At 39.7% G+C, this 21,210-nt stretch overlaps 1 protein-coding gene across 3 annotated transcripts in view; it reads right to left on the minus strand.

Moving 5' to 3' along the window:
• Nucleotides 1-15,173, minus strand: part of STMND1 (stathmin domain containing 1) — a 54,757-nt gene extending 39,584 nt beyond the window's left edge. For all 3 annotated transcript variants that reach the window (XM_019665718.1, XM_019665716.1, XM_019665717.1), the window contains exons 1-3: nucleotides 14,670-15,173; nucleotides 6,376-6,556; nucleotides 1,856-2,007 (exon numbers count right to left, since the gene is read on the minus strand). In XM_019665718.1, coding sequence (XP_019521263.1) covers nucleotides 1,856-2,007; nucleotides 6,376-6,556; nucleotides 14,670-14,948 — 612 coding nt within the window. In that variant the 5' untranslated portion in view covers nucleotides 14,949-15,173. The remainder of the gene's footprint in view (nucleotides 1-1,855; nucleotides 2,008-6,375; nucleotides 6,557-14,669) is intronic.
• Nucleotides 15,174-21,210: the final 6,037 nt, after the last annotated feature.

The following is a 21,210-nucleotide window of genomic DNA, read 5'->3' on the forward strand; positions in this document are numbered from 1 at the left end:
TATGATTTCACCTGTCAGTGGAATCTAAAGAACAAAATAAACAAACAAACTCATACATACAGAGAATATTCTGATGGTTGCCAGATGGGAAGGGGGTTGGGAGTGGGTGAAAAAAGGAAAGGGATAAGGAAGTACAAATTTGTTGTCACACAGTAGTCATGGGGATGTAGGATATAGCATAAGGAATATAGTCAATAATATTGTAATAAGTATGTATGGTGTCAGATGGGTGCTAGATCTATCGAGGTGACAGATAGGAAGTGGGTTGGGGACAGGGTGAAAAAGGTGAAGGGATTAAGAAATACAATTTGGCAGTTATAAAATAGTCATGGGGATGTAAAGTAAAACATAGGGAATATAATTAGTAATATGATAATAACTATGTATAGTGCCAGATTGGTACTAGTCAGGGGGATCACTTAGTAAATTATATAAATTTCTAACCACTATGCTGTACACCTGAAATTAATATAAAATAATATTGCATGTCAAAATAAAAAAATAAAGTGCAAAAAACAAAAAAACAAACCCCAAATAACAACAAAACCTGCGATCCTCTTCACAGGTTTACAACGAACTTATTGAAAAATTAAGACCTCAAGACTTTGGATATAATCAGTTAAAATCAGAGTAAAAATATTGCTCACACTAAGGGAAAATAATGATAGATTAATCAAGATGAGTCAACACAACAAAGCAAGAGTAAAACAATTCTATACAGACTGAGAAAGACAAAAACCATATGATCTCACTTATGTGTGGAATCTAAAGAACAGAATAAAAGAGCAAACAAAACAGAAATAGACTCATAGATACAGAGAACGAACATGGTTACCAGGTAAGGGAGGATTTGGGGAGGATGATGAGAAAGGTAAAGGGATTAGGAAATACAAATTGGTAGGCACATAATAGTCACCGGAGTGTGAAATACAATATGGGGAATATAATCAATAATGTTGTAAAGACTATGTAGGGTGTCAGATGGGTACTGGACTTATCGGGAAATCACTTCAAAGATTATATAAATGCCTAGCCACTGTGCTGTACACCTGAAACTGATATAAAATAATATTGAATATTAACTATAATACACACACACACACACACACACACACACACACACAAGTTGGACAATTAAATTTGTGAACTTCCCACCATGCAAACTTAATTGTCCAAGTGTGTGTGTGTGTGTGTGTGTGTGTGTGTGTGTGTGTGTGTGTGTGTGTGTAGTCACGGGATGTAAAGTACAGCACAGGGAATATAGTCAGTGTTACATGGGTAGTAGACTTGGTGGGGTTATCACTTTGTGAGGGGTGTAAATGTCTAGTCATTATGTTGTTTTGTATACCTGAAATTAATTTAAAAAAAAAAGAATACCAGAATAAAAAAAATAATTTTCTATAATTGTATATATTTCCTCATGTTTGTCCTTAGAGTGTGTATATAAATGTATGAGAATATCTGTTTTAGCTTTGGAATTTAGGCCTATTTTCTTATTGGATAAGTCAGAGTTCAGTTTTACATTCACAATTCCTAGTACATAGGCATGCTTAATAAAAATTGCTGAAAGGATGAAGGCATGTTATTTAATAAGGCTTATTTCATCTCAAACTTAGTAAAACCCAAGATATTGGATTCATTTATCATTAATGGTTAGGGCCATTCCTGAATCTAGAGAGAAGGATGGTGTGCAGAGGGGTGAGGAAAATTGTGGGAGAAAAAAAAACTGTCTTAGATAAATGCTGTAATCTGTACTATGACTCTAAAATGCATATGCTGGAAACAATAACTCATAATAAATCATATTTTATTGCCATTTTAACTATAAACTAATGTTAATTACAAAATTACTTGCCATGACATCATATGATTCTCCATTTCTAGATACTTGGCTGTGGCTTTGTATTATTCCTTGAACAATCAATTCCTCCAGGATGTCTGATGACTTTCGTCGTTCTCGATTCTCTAGGGGTTGGGGTTTATAGATTAATCCATTGGTCACTAAGTCTTCCAAGGGAAAAGAAAAAAGAAAGCAAAATTGAAGCATGAAGATTTTAAAAATCAAATGCTAAATGGGTGCCTTATAAATTATGCTACTTAATAAAATCTTACACTTAATACTGTTACCTAGATATCTGTTTCTATCTAAATCTTTGAATCCTTTGACATTCAGATTCTTAATGTAATCTTACAGAGGATACACATCAACATAATATACTGTTTACTTAGCAGGCCCCACATTAACATAACAAAAAGGCTTCATGGCTGCTATGTACTACTTTTTGTTGTAACAACACTCATACACTTGGGTATGACTGTATGGGTTCTCTGCACTAATTATGAAGCTAAAACATAACTAAGAATGAGATATTCTTCCAGTGACTTTTCTGAGTTGCAGTTGGTTTCTATGGTTTGTATACAAAGGATAAACAGTGTGATGTTGCCAAGAGACTTCTAGTTCTGCAACCTTAAGTTTACAATGACACCATCTGCTAAATCTACATAAGTAAAAAGATGCCTTTTTGAAAAGTCTTTGAACCAAAATGGAATCGGAGTCAAGTGATATCAGCTAAATTTTTATTAGTGATTCTAAAAATAGCATTATAACAGTTTATAGGGGAGCCTTTATAAACTGCACTAATGAGAGAGAACCCCCCATTACAAATCACCTAATTGTATAAGTAAATAAGCAAGCACCATTTTTACAACTTCACATTATAAAATAATGATACAATTGGGAGTCTTCAGAAATGAATTATCTCCTATTTTGTAATCATCAGGAAGTCCTGATAGTAACCAAGTCCATTCCATCTAGGGCAGCGGTTCTCAACCTTCCTAATGCCACGACCCCTTAATACAGTTCCTCATGTTGTGGTGATCCCCAACCATAAAATTATTTTCGTTGCTACTCTATAACTGTAATTTTGCGACTGTTATGAATTATAATGTAAATATCTTTTTGTTTTCCGATGGTCTTCGGAGACCCCTGTGAAAGGGTCATTTGACCCTTAAAGGGGTCGCGACCCACAGGTTGAGAACCGCTGATCTAGGGGATGATGTCTTTTTATGAAAATTTCTAATGTGGGACTATATAAGTACTTTATGAATTTCATAACATCTAAAGCAAACATAAACTCTGTAAGAGAGGTATTATTATCCATATTTTATAAATAAATAAACTGATATGAGAGAGGCTAATTAACTTGCTCAGGGTGACAAGGGCAGTAAGTAAATTAACTAGGATTTAAATCTAAGTCGGTTTGCCTTCACCACCTCACTGTACTCTTCCTAAATAAGTCATGTAAATGGCTCCCACTGGTCACAGCCCACTTCTCTCTCAGAATGTCTCTAAAAAGAATGTCATTGTGGACTTCTGTCACTAACATAATACAATTATCTTAGCCACTTCAATCCAATCTTTTCTGAGTCCACTTAAGTATTTGGCCTGACATTTACAGCAGCTAACCTATACAGAAATCCCTGGACTATGTCAGTCATTTTGACTAATTTTCATGATTTCTTGGGTCATTGAAGAATATTGGGGAAATGTTTAAAAATAACATTGTTCTTTTTTCTAATTATAAAAGTGATGTATCATAAACTTGAAAATTTAGAAAAAAATCAAAAAATAAAAATGCCCATTCCCTTACCATTCAGAGACCACCATTGTTAACATATAAAATTTAATTTTTAGAAATTTGCCATCACACTGAGCATACAGTTTTGTTTCCTATGTAGAAAAAACATTTACATTAGCATTTTATCATGCCATTAGAAACTCTTCAAAAGGATAAGTACAAAAAGTGAAGTCATACAAGAAAACATGGCTGAATTCATCTTTAACCGTGGTATAAAGACTTTCTAACTGACTCAAAATCCAAATTCAATAAAGAAAAACCTGATAAATTTTAGTACATTAAAAAAAAATTTGCAAGGCCAAAAAACCCCACAATAAAAATCAAATACAGATATCCTCTACATACTGAGTTGATGTACTAAGCAGGATACAATGAAATTTTTGGTATTCTTGCTGAAAATGCATAACATGGACCTAATCATGAGGAAATCTCAGACAAATCCAAACTGAGGAACAGTCTACAAAATAAATGGCCTATATCTCCAAATATATCAAGTTTGTAAAAGACAAACAAAAGCCAAGAGATTTCTCCAGGTTAAAGGAGATTGAAACCACATGACAACTAAATTAAATGTGTGATCCTAGATTAGCTCTTGAACCAGAAATTTATCTATCAAGACCATTTGTTAGACAACTGAAAAATTTGAAATGGTCTATAGATGAGAAAATAGTAGTGCATCAATGATAATTTCCTAATTCAGATCTCTGTACTGGGATTTTGTGAAAAATGTCCTGGTTTTTAGGAGATACATATTGGTGTATTTAGGAGTAAAGTATCATTATGTCTGTAACTTACTCTCAGAAAAAATATACTTGCATATGAGAAGGAGAGAGAGGAGGGATGGAGGAAAGGGGCACTATCAAAATACAAATGTGGTACAACGTTAACATTTGGGGAATTTGGGTGAAAGAATATAGGCATTCTTTATTTTTTGCAAATTTTCTTCAATCTGATATTATTCAAAATAAGAAATTTTTGGGCCGGCCGAGTGGCTCAGTTGGTTGACTTGGCTTGGGAGCAAGAGCTCTGAGCAGCAGGGTCACCGGTTCGGTTCCCACATGGGCCAGTGATGCTGCATCCTCTACAGCTAAGATTGTGAACAACAGCTCGACCTGGAGCTGGGCTGCCGTGAGTGGCTGGCGATGGCGTAGGCTGCAGCCCCTGCTGCAGTTGGCTGCCGTGAGCTACCGTGAGCTACCGTGAGCAGCCGGCAGCCGGTGTGAGCAGCCAGTGAGAGCTGCCGTGAGCCGCTGTGAGCCACCATGAGCGGCTGTCCTATGGCCAGCGACCGACTGCCTCAGCCAGGAAGAGCACAATGATGATAATACCAACATGGGCCAGTGAAGTGGTGTCCTCCACAACTAGACTGAAGAACAAAAAGGACAGCAACTTGTCTGTTCCCCTTCCCCGATTCCCCAATGAAATCTTTAAAGAAAAAAAAAAAGAAATTTTTTTTCAAAAAGAAATACTTGGGAAATGTTAGTGCAAAACTTGAAGTTTTTAACAAATATACTCTGTATCTGCGAAGAGCAGGGATACAGAAAGGAGATGGGAAATTGGGCAGAGAAAAACATACAAAGCTCAGGGCACTAGATCTTACTCATTCTGTGGTAAGGTCTTTCTTGAACACTAACTTCCACATTTTAGAACACCTGCTTTGGTAGTTCACTCCCACCCCAAGCTGGTGACTCCTAGCACTCTCCTGCTTACCTGTGGTCCCCTCCATACAGCTTTCAACAGTGTAGGGCTGACAAGGTACACCCGGGTCCCTGTCCACCCAACAAGCTGTAGTCTGTTAACACCACAGGTACTGGGCATTTTGTGGTCTAGGAGGGATTCCCATCAACAGAAATATCAGAGAGAAAAAAATATATGTGCTGGCCCAACGCACAGAGAGGGAGGGGCCACCCCTGTGCTTTATCCTCTGCCTCATACCCCATTCTCAGTCATGTCACCCCAAATCAGAAGCATGAGGGCAAATGTGAAATTTGTGATAACCTGAGTGTGCACCAAAGTCCAAGGAAAAGAATCTCACTTATAACCTATTTTCCAATTCTAACTTGTACCTAGGGATGAATCTACAGCGATGAAGAATGAAATGAAAGTCTTTCCCCAAATAAAACAGAGTACTTTTCCTTAAGTTCTGTTAAGTACAATTTGTTTCAAAGGCTGATAAAATATAAATAAGAGCTCTTACATCAACCCCAGGGGGTAACTCCAGTAAAGCAAAAACACACCACAAGAAAAATATTTAGAAACAAAATAGTTTCAAAGGACACACTAGGTCATAATTACTTCTTTTGTGTTTTTCAAAGATTCTTTCATTGTATATTTGCTGATACTTTGGTTCGGGAGAAATAGGGAAAACAGTTTGATGAAGGTTTTATTTATTTTTCAAACGTAGAAATTTCCCTTGGAAAAAAGTTAACATTGTGGGAGTTTAAAGGAATTTCACCAAAGCTTATGCAACTCCTATTCCCAACCACCAATAAGTCTCTTAGTCAAGGGGGGAAAAAAGATGGTGTAATTATTTCATTGACAAGAAGATTAATGGTTAGCATTATTTACTCGCATAATAAAAGCCTAAGGCTAAATTCTAATGTCTTAGAGATAGGGACCTTGCCGTTTAGAGCACTCCCTGGCCCATAAAGCTATGATAGTGTCACCAGACACACATTATGAAATACATTTAGAGAAACAGTATTTTATGGAGATCAACACGAGTGGGGGCTTTTACCTGAATTTATTCTTATGTTTCTTTGGTTAGGAGATGGGGAACTTTCTGGAATGATTCCAGGCAAGCTTTCCAACTGGACTTGTTTTTCCAGGCCTTCGGGGTTCCCCACACTGTTCTGGATCAGCGCGGCTTCAATCTGCAGTCTGCAATTCTCCCCAGAATGAGTCACAACAACATCAGCCTGTGAAGAGGGAATGACTTTGTGAGAGTCAAGAGTTCCTAGAAAATGGTTTCTTAGAAAATGAAAACAATGTCATAAGATCTGCGTTGTGAAGATTCAGCCAACTAGTATCTGTGGTAGGCTGAAGAGTACCTAGTGACCTATAGATGTTACCCTATCTGGCAAAAGGGACGTTGCAGGTGTGATTCAATTAAACACCTTGCCACAGCAAGATTCTCCTAGATTGTCCAGGTGGGCCTAAATTAATCACAAGTGTCCCTGTAAGTGTCCCTCTGGGAGGCAGAGGGAGATTTGACCTCAGAGGAGGAGAAGGTGATGTGACAATGGAAGCAGAGATACATTTGAAGATGCCACAGTCCTGACAGTGAAGATGCCAGATGGGCCACTAGCCAAGGAGTGTAAGGAATGCAGTTGTAGAAGCTGGAAAAGGTCAGGAAAAGGAGTCCCTCCTCAGAGCCTCTGAAAGGAACCAGCGCGGCCGACATCTTGACTTGAACCAGGTGGAACTGATTTTGTACTTCTGACCTCCAGTACTGTAAGAGAATAACATTATATTGTTTTAAGCTACTAAATTTCTGTTAATTTGTTATAGCAGCAATAGAAAACTTACACACAACACGGGTGTGAGCTGCGTGGATCCACTTATACACAACGTTTTGTTTTTTTTTTCCATAAATACCGTCTGCTTTCTGTATCCACAGGTTTCACATCTGAGGATGACCATTTTATATAAGGAACTTGAGTGTTCTCTGATTCTAGTACCTGCAGGGAGGATGGCATGGGGTGCTGGAACCAACCCCACGTGGATACTAAGGGATGAATGACTGTAATTAAGTTTGGGGGGAGTCAAAAATTATATGTGGATTTTTAACTGTGGGGGGTTGGTACCCCTAACCCTCTGTGTTGTTCAAGGGTCAACTGTAATATCTAATATGAATAATCAGATACAAGCTACTATGCTGAGCATTCTGAAGGATACCAAAATGAGCAAGTTCATAATCATCAAATGTGAAAAGTAAAGATACCACTGTGTGAAAAATGCTTTTTAGATGAAACTATCTTCATTGTTTTTGATGATTAGAAAAGTAATCAGACTCATAAAAATAAATAATATTTAATCATGGAACGTGATCATTTATTTGATGATCCCTTATGTAACTAAACCACAATTTATTTAACCAAATGCTACTGAAGCACATCTAGGTTATTTCTAACTTGTCAATAAAATAAACAGTGCTGGCATAATATCTGTGCATATATGTCAGTCTGAATTCACCCAATCATCCCTTGAGGATAGATTTCTAGATGCAGACATGCTGGATATGCACATTTTATATTAATTTGTATTTCCAGAGGGCCCTCCAAAAATCCTGCACTGCCTTACAGTCCCACTTCTCCTTTTAAGGATGTCTATCCCTCCACATCACAGTTCTACTGCTTGTAAATAGGTCAAAGCTATTGTAAAAAGGGCTTGTAAAAAGGGCTTGCATGTGATTTAGTAACCGCTAAGCCCAAAATGCTGTTACAGGCCAAATGTTTCATAGTTCTACAGCAAAAAAAGAAAAATAAGAAAAATGTAATGAGTTTTTCATAAAACTAAATTTGATTTAAATAACTGGCATTTATTTTAAGAGAAAGTGTATTTTAAATACTAATACATTCAGGAAAACTATTCTCACATATCCCTAACTACCATGTCCCCTCTCTCCCAGTGTTGGCTCTTCTTTCATTACTTGGTTTGCAGCTTTTCCACTTCTCATTCAATGGAAGCTTCTAGTAGATGTTATTAGCCAACCTCTTCTCTATCTAACGTGCACATACCAAAGGAAGTCTCTTCAGTGTCCCCAGAAGAAATATGAACATAAGCATCTTCTACAGAACGCTGTACTCTGGCTAGTCTTCTTTTGTCTATTGATTTTACATTTTTGGCCCAAGGGGTTCTCTTCTTCTCCTTGAGCCTTTGAAGGGCCTCAGAATACTGCCCTTCAACTCCCACCCTTTGTAGCACAGTCCTGTTATACTGATACAAGGTTGTATCTTGTTGGGTGTAGCAAAAGCTGTTAAAGAGGAGAAGACGCTTGAATTGGGTCTTGATGAGTGAGTTTCCAGTGAGCAAGGAGGAAAGGTCATTCTAGACAGAAAAGAAAGCACACACAAGTGAAACAATATTGTGTGTGTGTCCATGAACTTGAATTATTCCAGTGTATTAAAAACAGACTGAGGTAGAATGTGGTAGGCGCTGAAGTGGGGTTTTGAAAACAAGTTTGATTTTATTTTGAATGCAACAGTAATCCTATGTAGGCCTTTCATACATGGGAGTAAAATAAAATGATCAGGTGCGGATTTTAGAAAGATCACTCTTGAGGTAGTGCAATGGCAGGAACGGAAGGAAGGAAGGGACAGAACAGGGCAGCCAGTTACGATTATTATTGTCCAGGTGAGATTTGATTAAACATGAACTAGGGTAGTGGCAGTGAAAATGGGGAAAAGAGGTGGGCCCAGAAATATTAGAAAGGTAGGTAACAGACCTCACAGCGCTTCAGTTTGAAGGAGGAAGTTCCCTTCTGGCTCTAAATTAGGATTCTAGGCACTAAACAGAAAACATTCCCTTTAGGAAAACTGGATAAAAAGTAGGATACTGGCATGAAACTCTTGATATTTTTACAGTAAAAATCAGACCAACTTTAAAAACCTAAGGACATTTGACCACTTTCTGGAAGCACACCCACATTTAAAATCCCTCAGAGCCAAAGTAGAAATCACAATTGCTAAATTATGATGGCCCCCATCACCCTTAGGTTCTCATAGTTCAATGAGGGATTCTCGCGTGTTTGTAGGGAGACTCACATAGCTCCTTATCACCGTGTTTACATAACATGATCACTCCAGCTAAATCAACATCAATAGTTTGTTGTGTTGAGGCTTAATTAGTTCTGTGGCTCAGAACTACATGGGAAAATAGGAAAAATCAACCAACTGAACAAACAAAGTATGCAAACAAAAACTCAACGGATCTGAAATATGAATCGGCACACCAAGGAGAAAGCCTGAGAGCAACTATATGCTTTTCTCCTTCTCTCCATCTGTCTTTCTTCATAGACACAGTGACGGCTGAGCAGTCCCTGTAGAGTAAGCCGACAGATAACATATGTTACTATATTATTATGGGATACTAATCATTCTATCAGACAGGGTCTCCTTTTCCTTTGTTATATGTAACATGTATATGTTTGTTTTGTTTTGTTGTCGTTACATATAACAAAGGAAAAAGAGAGCCTATTAGATGCTTATCTTTCAGGGACTCACAGTTCATGTTGAAGTTAAAGATCACGTTGGGCATTCTTTCCCTTATTTTGAAATAAAAGTCTCAAAAATCAATATCTGCAGTGACAGATATTTTCACAAGTTCATTTTGTTTTGCAGATCTTTTTTTGAACTCAGCGAAGCACTAACACACAGGGACTAATTTTGCTGATTTAACAACAACAAAAACAATAAATGAAATGCCCACATTGGCGCTAAGAGCAAATTTGAATGTGTTCTAAAGGATGTCTTTTCACAAACGTATTACAAGTCTGAATAGATTTAAAGGCCACAGCCCTGAGTGACCTCCCAGTTGTTTCATCAAAGTGACTAATCCAGGTCCTTACCACAGAGCTTTACCCATTTGTGCTTATTTAGATACAATCTGCCTTCAAGTTCTGTTAGTGACCAAAACTTAAATTGTAGCAGATGAAACACAATCTTGCAGCATAAAATAACATATACCAGCCTTCGGTTTCAAGAACAGAAATGTAAGGTTTTTCTCTTTTGAAAGCTAAATATGTCTTTTAAATAGCTTATCTACATGCAACACATTCTGGAAATTGTAACCCAATTGCATAATCTAGACTCGGAATAAACATAGTTCAAAGACCAGAGGTATTTACAAATTAATTAGATCCATGCCTCTCAGGGATATGTCAAAACAGATTTCTTGTGCTGTCTGTGCATGCAGAGTTTATATTTTTATACCAATGAGAAGCCTATCTGCTTGGGGCTGGCCGAGGGGTGGGGAGGTGGGTGGACGTTTTTGTTTTTTTTTTTCTTTTTCTTTTTTTCTTGAGATGAAGTTGTAGCAGAAGCACAGATTGAATGTGTTTCTACATTTTGAATAATTTTATTTTATACTTCATTGTCTTGGTGCTAAAATGTTACTAGTTTTAGACAAAATTGGAAAGCTGTGAATTCCAAGCTAACAGCTATGCATGGGAATCATCAGCATTCCATAAAAAGGTATTGAATTTAACTATAGACAGCGTTTTGTTTGGTTGGTTTGGTTTGGTCTGGAAGCATTTTATGTGTTCTGAAGCTTTGGGAAAACAAAATTTCCAAACAGTTTGGAGAGAGTCATTCTTTAAGGCTCCCTGGAGCTTAAACCTTCTTAAATCAAATTATTGGCAGATACATTTTATAAATGTATTTGTCCATAGCCATATAGGAAGAATTTGTTCTTTAAAATTTAATTTTTTTCTGGTTTATTTCTAATAAGTGAAATAATACAGAGCAATCCTCAAAAAAAAAACCCAACAGTCAGAAATATGCTTTTTTAAAAAATTGGACTTTAAGAAGTATTTAGTCCCTTTAATGGACAATAAACAGGAATTTTTCTGGTCAAATATTAGGGGGAAACTGGTGAAGGATCCTTGGAGTTCATCTATTTCAATTAGCCTGCCCCCTTTTATAACAAGCAAAAAACTTTGAATTAATCATATATAAGATTTCTCCAATGAAAAAAAGTTTCCCACAGTTTATTATTATGCATTATTTTATTGTAGTTATTTCTTGCCACTCGTGACTCAGGTAAAGTGAAGAGAAAGTCTGCAGACAGTTGTGCCACCAAGCAACATAATAAATATTTCATACAAGCAAACATGTTCATCTTATTTTAAAGGTGCTGCTGAACTACTGAACTCTCAGCTCTATGCGTTTATGAAGGTAGAGAAAGCAGTACTGTTCTGATAGCTAGAGAGTATTTAATTAATAATCATACCTTTCCCAGATCAGATTTCCAAAGTCAAGTGCTTGGGGTGGAGAAAGAGAAGTGTATTCGTGAGTTGACTCTGAGTTTATTTTCAGGTTATTTTAACATGATATTTCCTCCTTGTTGATTGTCATTAGTCTAGTTATGCTACTAGGAGACAGGCAGACACTAAGGAATGGGAGGAACTGACAGGGACACGCAGTCACTCAAAAAATTTTCATTAGTGCCTGGTCTGCATCATGCACTGTAATACGCACTAGAGACACAAAGATAAGCATAGTCCCGTCCTCAAGAAGGTAATAGCTCAGGATGGGAGGTAAATATGGAAACAAACAAATACAACAAAATGTTTTGAGACATGATAGGAGAAGGCGCAAGGTCAGCTCTGCCAGCATGGTGACAGAGGAAGTGGAGAAGAACGGTCTTGAGTCGACTTGAAAGACAGGTATATATTTGCATGTGGCATAGGAACACGGAGAAGGAAACGTTTTAAAGGAGAGGAAACAGTGGGGGCAAAGGCATGGAGGCAGAAACAGAATGAGTTTGGAAACAAGGAGCAGCAAGGTGTGACTAGAATATGAGTGTGGGAGAGATGAAACTGGAGAATTTGAAAGGAGTCAGCGGGAGGATGGCTAGGACGGCATGCTAAGGATTTAGGATTTGATCTTATGTAAATAATAATAATAATAATAAAAATAATAATAAATAATAACTAACATTAAGCACTTATTTTGTGACAGGACTTTGTATAAGTACTTTACACGAATTGAATTCATTTATTTCTCACAATTCTATAAAATCATTATTATTAATTAACCTCACTTTACAGATAAAGAAACTAAGGCACAGAGAGGTCAAATAACTTGAGCAAAGTCATACAACTAATAAGTAGTAGATCCACAAATCCAACCTAGGTCATCTCATTTTTGACCACTGGTTTATGTGCCAACCTAATTGGCTGGCAGCCTTTTTTCAGCAGAGGACAACAAATCAGATTGTATTTTTAAATGACTCTGGAGGTCATGTGGATGGTTGGAGCTGAAGGGCAGGTGAGGGTGGGTAGTGGGGGAAGGATACAGGGAGACCAGTTCAGAGATTGTTCAAAAATCCAAATGAGAGGCAAAGGCTGTCTCATCTGGGAAATTCAGGAGAAAACCCAGAAACCCTCCCAGGCCTTGGGGAGGTTTGGCCCAGACAGACCTAGTATATGTTGACACTTGGAGAGCTTACTTTTTAGCATGGCTCTGGCTCTATACAACAAAATTGTTTTCCGTAGTAACCATGAAATGAAACAAATGACAATGGCCAGAGAAGAAACACAAATAGTGAAAAAATTTTCTATTGAACTCTTATATGTAATCACACCAGTAAAATAAAAAATAAAATAAAATAAAGATATTTGTACAAAAAAGGAAAAGACCAATGGGTTAACACTTTAAATTACATTAATACATTATTATTATTTTTTTTGAAAAAGAGAGAAGAAAGTGTTCTCTTATGTAGGATTATATTCCAAAGCAATAATGAGTAGTAACTAAGATGACCAAATTGTTCCGAAGAAGCTCATAAATCTAAGAGGGAGAAGTTTTAAGCAAACATTTACCACGTGATAAGGGAGCATCACAGAGGTGATGTTTGGGCTCAGTACTGAAGGATAAATAGGAGGTCATCAAGCAAACCAGGAATGGGGCCAGGGAAGGGCATTCCAGGAAGAAGGAACGGCACGGGGAAAAACATGCAGCGTGATGAGGCCTGGAAGAAGTGAGCACTGCAAGTTCTTGGACCTGAGAGTTCACGAGTGAGAGGAATTGGAGAGGAGAGGGTGACATTAGAGAGACTGGTGCGACCAAATGTCAAGGGTTTTGCACACTCCATGGATTTTTTTTTTTCTTAGGCAGATAGGTGGTAGTGTGGAAGGTAGACTGGTTAAGGTGCTGACAGGAGATGCAGAAAGACCCAGGAAGGGGAAATAGGGCCATAAACAAAGAGACGGTGGCAGTGGGGATGGAAAGCAGATCTTTTCTGCTGGCCTGCCCCAGGGCGGCAGGTACTAAGCCTGAGTATCAGCCTTTACTAAACCCAGGTTTGGTTTTTGACTCCAAGGGCCCAGCAGATGTGCCTCACACAGAGTAGGTGTCACTGGCACTGAGCAGTGTCTTGCACACTGCCCGCTGAGAGAAAGTGTGTGTTCTTTAAACTGGAGTTCCAAAAACGCACTTTAGAAAGGGTGACCATAAATCCTGGTCTGCGGCAGACAGTATGGGCTTAAATCAGACTGTCTGGGCAAATTTAATAATAGTGTTCTCTTTCACTCTTAAAAGCATCCTGCTTTTGATGATAAATTATCCAGTAACATGATCTTTGGGTAACCCCTCTGGAAGAGACTCTTGTGGTTTCCTAGTTCTATTTGTGGACTCTTGATGGTGATGAGGCTGGGAAGACATCACGGACCTCATTTCTGCCTGGACCAACCCTTCCCTCCATGCCCCACCCTGGAAAAAATTCCCCTTCATGCATCCAAAAGAATTAAGGGGGATTTAATCTTGAAGGAGAGTGGAAAGAGTACTGGAATGAGACCCTTGAAGACTGGATTCTATCTCCAGCTCTCCAAACAAGCTGTGCAGCCTTGGGCAAGTCGTCCACTTCTCTGGGCATCAGGATCCTCATGTGGGGAGCGAGAGGACTCAGCCAGATGATTTCTAAGCTCTCTTCCAGCTCTAAGTAATTCTCAAAGGGCTCACTCTCTGGAAGCCAATAGTATACGGCGGCTCCCAGGTGCTCCCACCTGCCCCTGGGAACCCCTGCCAACCCCAGCTCTGTGCAGAGCGCACCACTCATCCGCTTATCCCTGCCTCTGCCCTGGGGTGTGACCACCTTCACTAGCTTTTGAAAAACAAAAGACTCTCCAAGCAAGTCCTATAGCAGCAGGAATCCCGGTTAAGACAGCAGTTAAACACCGGCTGAATGAAGTTGCTACCCACCTGCCCACCCCACTGCCCACCCACTCTGACCCCCCGCAGAGCCTGCTCCAGCCCACTCCATCTTCCCGCAAGAGTGGCAAGGGCTTTATGCCTGTTTTGTCTGTTTTACCTTGAGTCCCTCTTCCCAGCCCTTCCTGGGCGCGCGGACACATCTCTGCTCCTCAGCCCGCTGGGAAGGCCCGCATCCCATGCTGCGCGCCGCGCGCTCCTCCGGCGGGACACGGATGTCTGCCCCCGCGCGCTCCCTGAAGCGCCCCTGCACCCTAGCACCCCGCGCCCTGCGCCCGGGTCTCTGCGCCCCAGCGCCTCCGCCTCTCCCACCTCCAGCACTTAAAAGGCGCGTCGTTAAGCTCTCCGCACCTAGGCGGTTGCCGGGAGCTGTTGCCATAATAAACCTAATCACGCGAACCTAGGAGCCAGGCAACTAACTATGGGACTTTTCGCAACCGAAAACTGGAAGATCGGAGGCGTCTAAATCATAACTGGGATGCAAATTGCAACCCTCGCCAGAGCGAATTGAGGGGACGACCCGCTGCTGGTCAAGTCAGTTTTTAAAGTACCGTAGTCGTAAGCATCCTGCGGGGACCTCTTATTTTTTCCTTCCTAAAGCACCGTGGAACACGCCCCCACCCCCGGTGCCTGGGCCGCGCACTCATTGGTGGCTTTTGTGCCTCAGACTCTGTGGGGACTGTGAAGACAATTGATTGTGAGGAAGGCGACCTAGGAGTCCAATGGGCGGAAGCAGCTCTTGAGGACAGGTGAGCAGAGGAAATAGCCCGAACAGCAGCAGACAACAGTGTCACAGGGTGGCCTTCGGAGAGGACAGTCACATAAACAGAAATCTAGACATTTAGGATTATAAATAGCTCGGCAGCCGCAAAATGGGTCATGAAAATCATTTTTATGGAAGATGCATTTTATGAGCTGTTAGGAAAAATTATGGATATGCGTATTTCTCTCAGAATTAAATTAAAACGGTGTAATCCATCAGAAAAGGCAGACAAACAATACGGACTGCTCAAATGAGCATCAAATTATTCTTTCCTGGATTTTTTCTTTGTATTCTAATTTCAATTAGTTTTTATTTTCGATAACTAAAAGAAAGGATCTGAAAGGGATTTTATTTTTAGTTTATTATTTATTTTTTAATAGTCTCGATTCTTTTTTTTTTTTTTTTTCCTGTATAACATTATGTGATGGCCACAGCTGGAGCCTGGGTCCTCTGTACAGAAACTCTGGTGTGGATCCTTACAAGATAGTCAGTGAATTTCTAATAGGGAGACTTGGTGAACACAGTCTCTCCACTAACACCTTATTGAACTGGCTGCAAACTTAGGCTCAGAGAGATTTAGTGATTTAAGTGGATAAGGGGAGGGGGTAAGGAGCGGACTAATTAATGAGGGACCTGGGATGAGGAACCAGAAGGCCTGACTCAGTCCCTCCACTTCTCCATACACCAGGAAAATATTAGTAAGGATTCTTGGAAATGTAAAACTGTTGGATCCTTTTAAGGAAATTAATGGTCAGCTATGCTTATAAGAGGCTGATTATTTACTTTATAGCATTTAAACTCATTTCATTCTCCCTCCTTACTGCTTCGATGATGTTGCCTGTCCATTTTCCTTTTACTAAAATTGAAAAGGAAAGATGAGAGGAAACTGAAGTCAAAGTATTGTAATTGTTGAGCAACAGACATTAAAATTTTGTGATGAGTCGAAACAAGGCTAAATGGTGTTTGGGGAACATCTCTGAAAATATTGAATCGTGGTGTAATAAGTCACATGAAATGTTCCAACTGGAAACTGGAAAATTCTTAATTAGAATAATCCAATACAGAGAACACCTATAAAATGTTCTTGAGAAAGTTTAATGAAAGTTTGTAGGATAAGCTGTACAAGTAAAATACTGCAGACAACTATTTTCCTCCTTTTTCAAGGCAATTTGCAAACAGAGGTTTTCTGGGACATCCATGTGAATGGATGGGATGGTACCCAAATGTGTCTGTCATGCAGGTATCTTCTGAAGAGCATCCTATGACTATAGTCCAAAGTCATGAAAAATGCCTTTTTCTATGGATGGACTAGGGCCTGCTCATAACTGCCTCATAAAAGCTGATTGTCAGGAATATTTGGACCTGGTCATTAAACAGCCGTTATTAAAATCTGGATTATATAAATTTAACAATTAAATTAGTCCTATTCAACACAAAGGTAACAAATACAACTCATCAGTTCCTAATTATTTTATTATAATTTACTATTATTAAGTTTTTGAGTTTATTTACATTTGTTGTATCTATATGGTGGAGCTATCATATAATGGTGCACTACCGTGTATCTTTTCCCAAGTTCATGTTCTGTGACAATCACATTTGTAGTTTGAAATCAGCCAAGGTGGGAATATATGCACCATGAAAATCAATAAATGCTACAACTCAGGACTTTCTTTACTCCCCGCTACCAGCTGGTTATTAAACATCTACCAGAAACCACTGCCCTTTCCCTTATATTCCAGAATGCCAAGGAATAGCTCTTTTCCGTTCACCCTTCTCTGCAGACCTCTGTCTGCATTGAAGTGGCCACCGTCACCCCAGTCCTCACCACAGAATGAATGTGTATCATTTCCACGTGTCTCTCCACACTGGAGCTGGAGCGTTGTACCAAGACTATGTGTTCGGGGTCCTTAACCAGCGTGCTCTGGTCTTGGGTAACCTGTGTTCACCTTGCAGACTGCTAGAAGGGGAAACACTTGGACTACCACCAAAGCAGCGCCATCACTTGCTCATTTTAAAGTTTGACTGCTGTCCTTGATTATTGTTTTCAGTTTGGAATAATCTCCAGAAGCTTAATTCTCTGCTTCCCTCTTGTATATTTATTTAAGCCTGAGGTTTGTCTTGAGCTTTTTTCTGTGGAGTGATAAGGATATTGTAAAGAAAGGTGCCTCCCAAACTTTAACGACAATGCCCTCGGGATCTCGTTAAAATGCAGATCCTGATTCAGTAGGTTTGGGGCAGGGCCCTAAATATCACCTTTCTAAAAAGTTCCCATTACTGTTGGTAGAGGATCACACTTAGCGTAGGAAGGGTATAGAAGACATGTGAATATTAAATCATTACTTAAAAACATCATTACGGTAAGTCCCCAACTTATGAACATTCGAGTTGTGAACAAATCGCGGAAGTAGCTCATGTGTCTGCTGGACATTGTCACAGTTGTGCTGCTGTGTGCTTACTGTACAGTGCGATAGTGTACAGTAGTACAGTGCTCAATCAGAGCCCAGGATGGATCTTTGTGTGTGTGTTTAGTTTTTTATGTTTTACATTGTATAATTTGTGTCAAAGGTGTATAAGACTCACTTTGTTGAACTTACGAAGGGATCCGACTTACAAACATTCTCCCAGAACAGAACTTGTTCATAAATCGGGGACTTAGTGTATTTCAAAAATCATTGCTTCAAGAAAGGAAAAAGGAAATATGGAAGGAAGGAGAAAGAAATGAGGAGGAGGGGCCAGCCGAGTGGCTCAGTTGGTTAAGAGCTCGAGCTCTGAGCAACAGGGTTGCAGGTTTGATTCCCACATGGGACAGTGAGCTGTGCCCAAGCTGAGCTGCCACCAAGCTGCCAACAGGTGGCAGGATGGCTCTGTGGTTAGAGTGTGCGCTCTTAGCCACAAGGTTGCCGGTTCGACTCCTGCATGGGATGGTGGGCTATGCCCACCCACAACTAAGATTGAACACGTCACCTTGAGTTGAGCAGCTGCAAGCTGCCAATGGGCGGCCGGATGGTGACTGGACTTGGAGCTGAGCTATTTGCGCCCTTCACAACTAAGACTGAAGGACAACAACTTGGATGTTTTCCTTCCCCATTTCCCCAACACTGTTCCCCTTCCCCAATTCCCCAATAAAATCTTTTTAAAAGAAAGAAGTTATGAGGAAAATGATGGGGAAGAATTAAAGTCTATTGGACAATCAAGTACAGAGGAAAAGAAACACTGGCTTCATTTTATCAAGGTATTCCCAGTCTAAGAAGCACCTCCACGCATAAAATTGCAACTGAGAGCCTAAGTGTCACACCAATTTCCTGTCCCTCTACCCTGGTGGAGAAAGGATCTTTGTGAGTTAGTGGGTCAGGGTGAAGAAGAAAAGAAAACCCTTTCTTGCCATTACCCAAGCTCTGGAATCACTTTCCCCTTCTTCTCTGTGTTCTGACACAGAGTTACCCTTCTCAGGATGGCAGGTAAACTAGAGAGCAGAGATGTCTCCCAGCAGCACTGGCAGTAGTAAATCAGGGCAGGGTCGGTACCACGCAGCTGAAGGGTTTCAAACTTCACACTGAAACCTTTCCGATTTCATTTCAAACCCTGAGCTTTTCTAGGAAAAGGGAAGTCACACAAAGAAATCAGTTCTGAACCCAACACCAAATCCACTGAGCTTACTAGCATTCTTCCTATGAATAGAAACATTATACGTGGATCTTTATTCCCAAACATGTCCCAACTGACTAATTATTACAGTAACAGCTGACATTTTTGATGCTTGCTTATGTTTAGGTAAATGAGGGAAGCTGATGGCCATGTTGTTATTTTTATTTTATCAGTCAATTATTGGCTTAAAGCAAGGATTGGAAAACTATGGCCCACAGGCCAAATCCAGCCCACTGACACATGAGTTAAGAATGGATTATATGTTTTTAAACAACTGAAAAAAAGGAAAAAAAGAGAAAATTATTTAATGATTCATGACAATGATATGAAATTCAAATGTCAGTGTCCATAAATAAAATTTTATTGGAACAAAGATATTCATTTGTTTACACATTATCTATGGCTGCTTTTGTGTGACAAGAGACCATATGGCCTGCTGAGCCAAAAATATTTATTATCTAGCCTTTTACAAAAAATGTTTGCTGATCTCTGATTTAAAATGATAAAGTAATTCCCACAAGGGTATTAAATAACTGTGGAATCCTAATGGGCTGAAAGAGTCTGTACTGCTTCCAGAAGGGCAAAAAATCTCCTAGGGAATAGCTGCCACACAGGGGGAATTTATCTCATTAACTAACTGAACTCCCAGGCTAGTAAAACACTTTAAGTGGCTTCATTCAGCTGCTAAAACCCTCCCATGCTTTGCTGGAGCACCCTGTTCAACAGGAGGGTTGTGGAGTGGGGAACAAAACCTCACTGTGCTGCTCTGCTGTTTTGCATCCTCAGACGTAGTGCAGGGAGCATTGGAGCTTCTGGAGAAAGAAAAGAGAGGGCCAGATTGCAAGAAACGGGTGGCATTTCAAGTGTCATCTTGAATTTAAAGACCTAATTTTAAAACCCCATATTGTTCTGGTTCTTCATGTCCCTTTGTCAGACACTTCAGCCCAAACATTGTATTTCTGGAAAACAGTCCTCTCCTTCATACACACATTGAGTGGCTCAGATGTGAGTGGCCTCTGAAGTTTTTATCATTGGAATCCGCTGGGGCCGGTTGCCTCAGTAACAGTACCAAGCAAATTTAGAAAGCTCATAAATCTGTCTATAAACAGTTGTGGGATAAAGAAAACTACTGTAAGTGAAGGAAAACTGTCCCAGAATATTGTCATAAAAAAACAACAACCACACAGCATATTTACATAATCAAGATTTTTGCAATCCATGTGTGAATACTTACAATAAAACCAGCATGAATTAATGGATTTGCCTCAAAAATGCAGAGTGCAAGCATATTTTAGGCATCCCTTTAAGGGACTTGATATGACAGATTCTTGCAGAGAACAACCAGAAATAAATAAATAAGCCCACAAACAGGGGAACAATTGTTTGCCAAACTTGGCATTAAGCCAACAATCTTGATGTTTGCTCATTCAACACAAACTGGGTAAATACAGAAAGAAAACGCCAATCTCAGGGTAATGGCTCAGAGAATGGCAGCTTAACAGTAAATTTAGCTGTAAGAATCTCATAGAATTATAAGACTTCCATTTACATCAACACTTAAGAACCAGCTCTGAACCATGGTTAGGTATTATATGGGTCTAATACTGTGCTGAGAGCTTAATGGGAATGTGTAAAAGGAGAAACAATGCCTGCTGAACGGCAGTTGGAAAGGCAAGCTCGCTTTTTAGAAAGCTGTAACAACTCTTAAGGTTACACATGGCAATTTTCACACACTGATATTCTCACAATTAAAGAAAAGTAATATTTAAATGATTTTCACTGCTTCCAATTTTGGCAGTACGTGGGCACGAAGCTCTGAGATTTTTCGAATTAGTGGTGTGATTTTTCCATGCTGGCCTCGAACATATTGTTTGACGCTCCAGGGGAGTTTGGCTGCTTGCAGAACTGAAAGACTAGGGGAAGAACAAAGCTCTCTAAGAGACTTGAATTTTTTTCTCTACTGGAATGTGGTGGAAAGAAGCCTGGGCCAGCTGGCTCGATTCTGACCCCAGTCCCTCTCTGAGCAAGTGGACCAGTCTCCAGGAAGTTATTAGACCTCTGGGGGGCCAGCCCCTCACTCTTCTAACAAAGGGGCTGGACCAGGAGATGCTGAATTTTAGTAGCCCCTGGAGCACTGGTTCTTTTTTTTTTTTTTTTAGCTGAGCCATCCTGCTATCTGTTGGCAGCTCACGGCTGCTCAGCTCGGGCTGGACTCGAACCGCTGTTGCTC

Source organism: Hipposideros armiger, unplaced genomic scaffold, assembly GCF_001890085.2.
Source record: "Hipposideros armiger isolate ML-2016 unplaced genomic scaffold, ASM189008v1 scaffold_449, whole genome shotgun sequence".
NCBI lineage: Eukaryota > Metazoa > Chordata > Mammalia > Chiroptera > Hipposideridae > Hipposideros > Hipposideros armiger.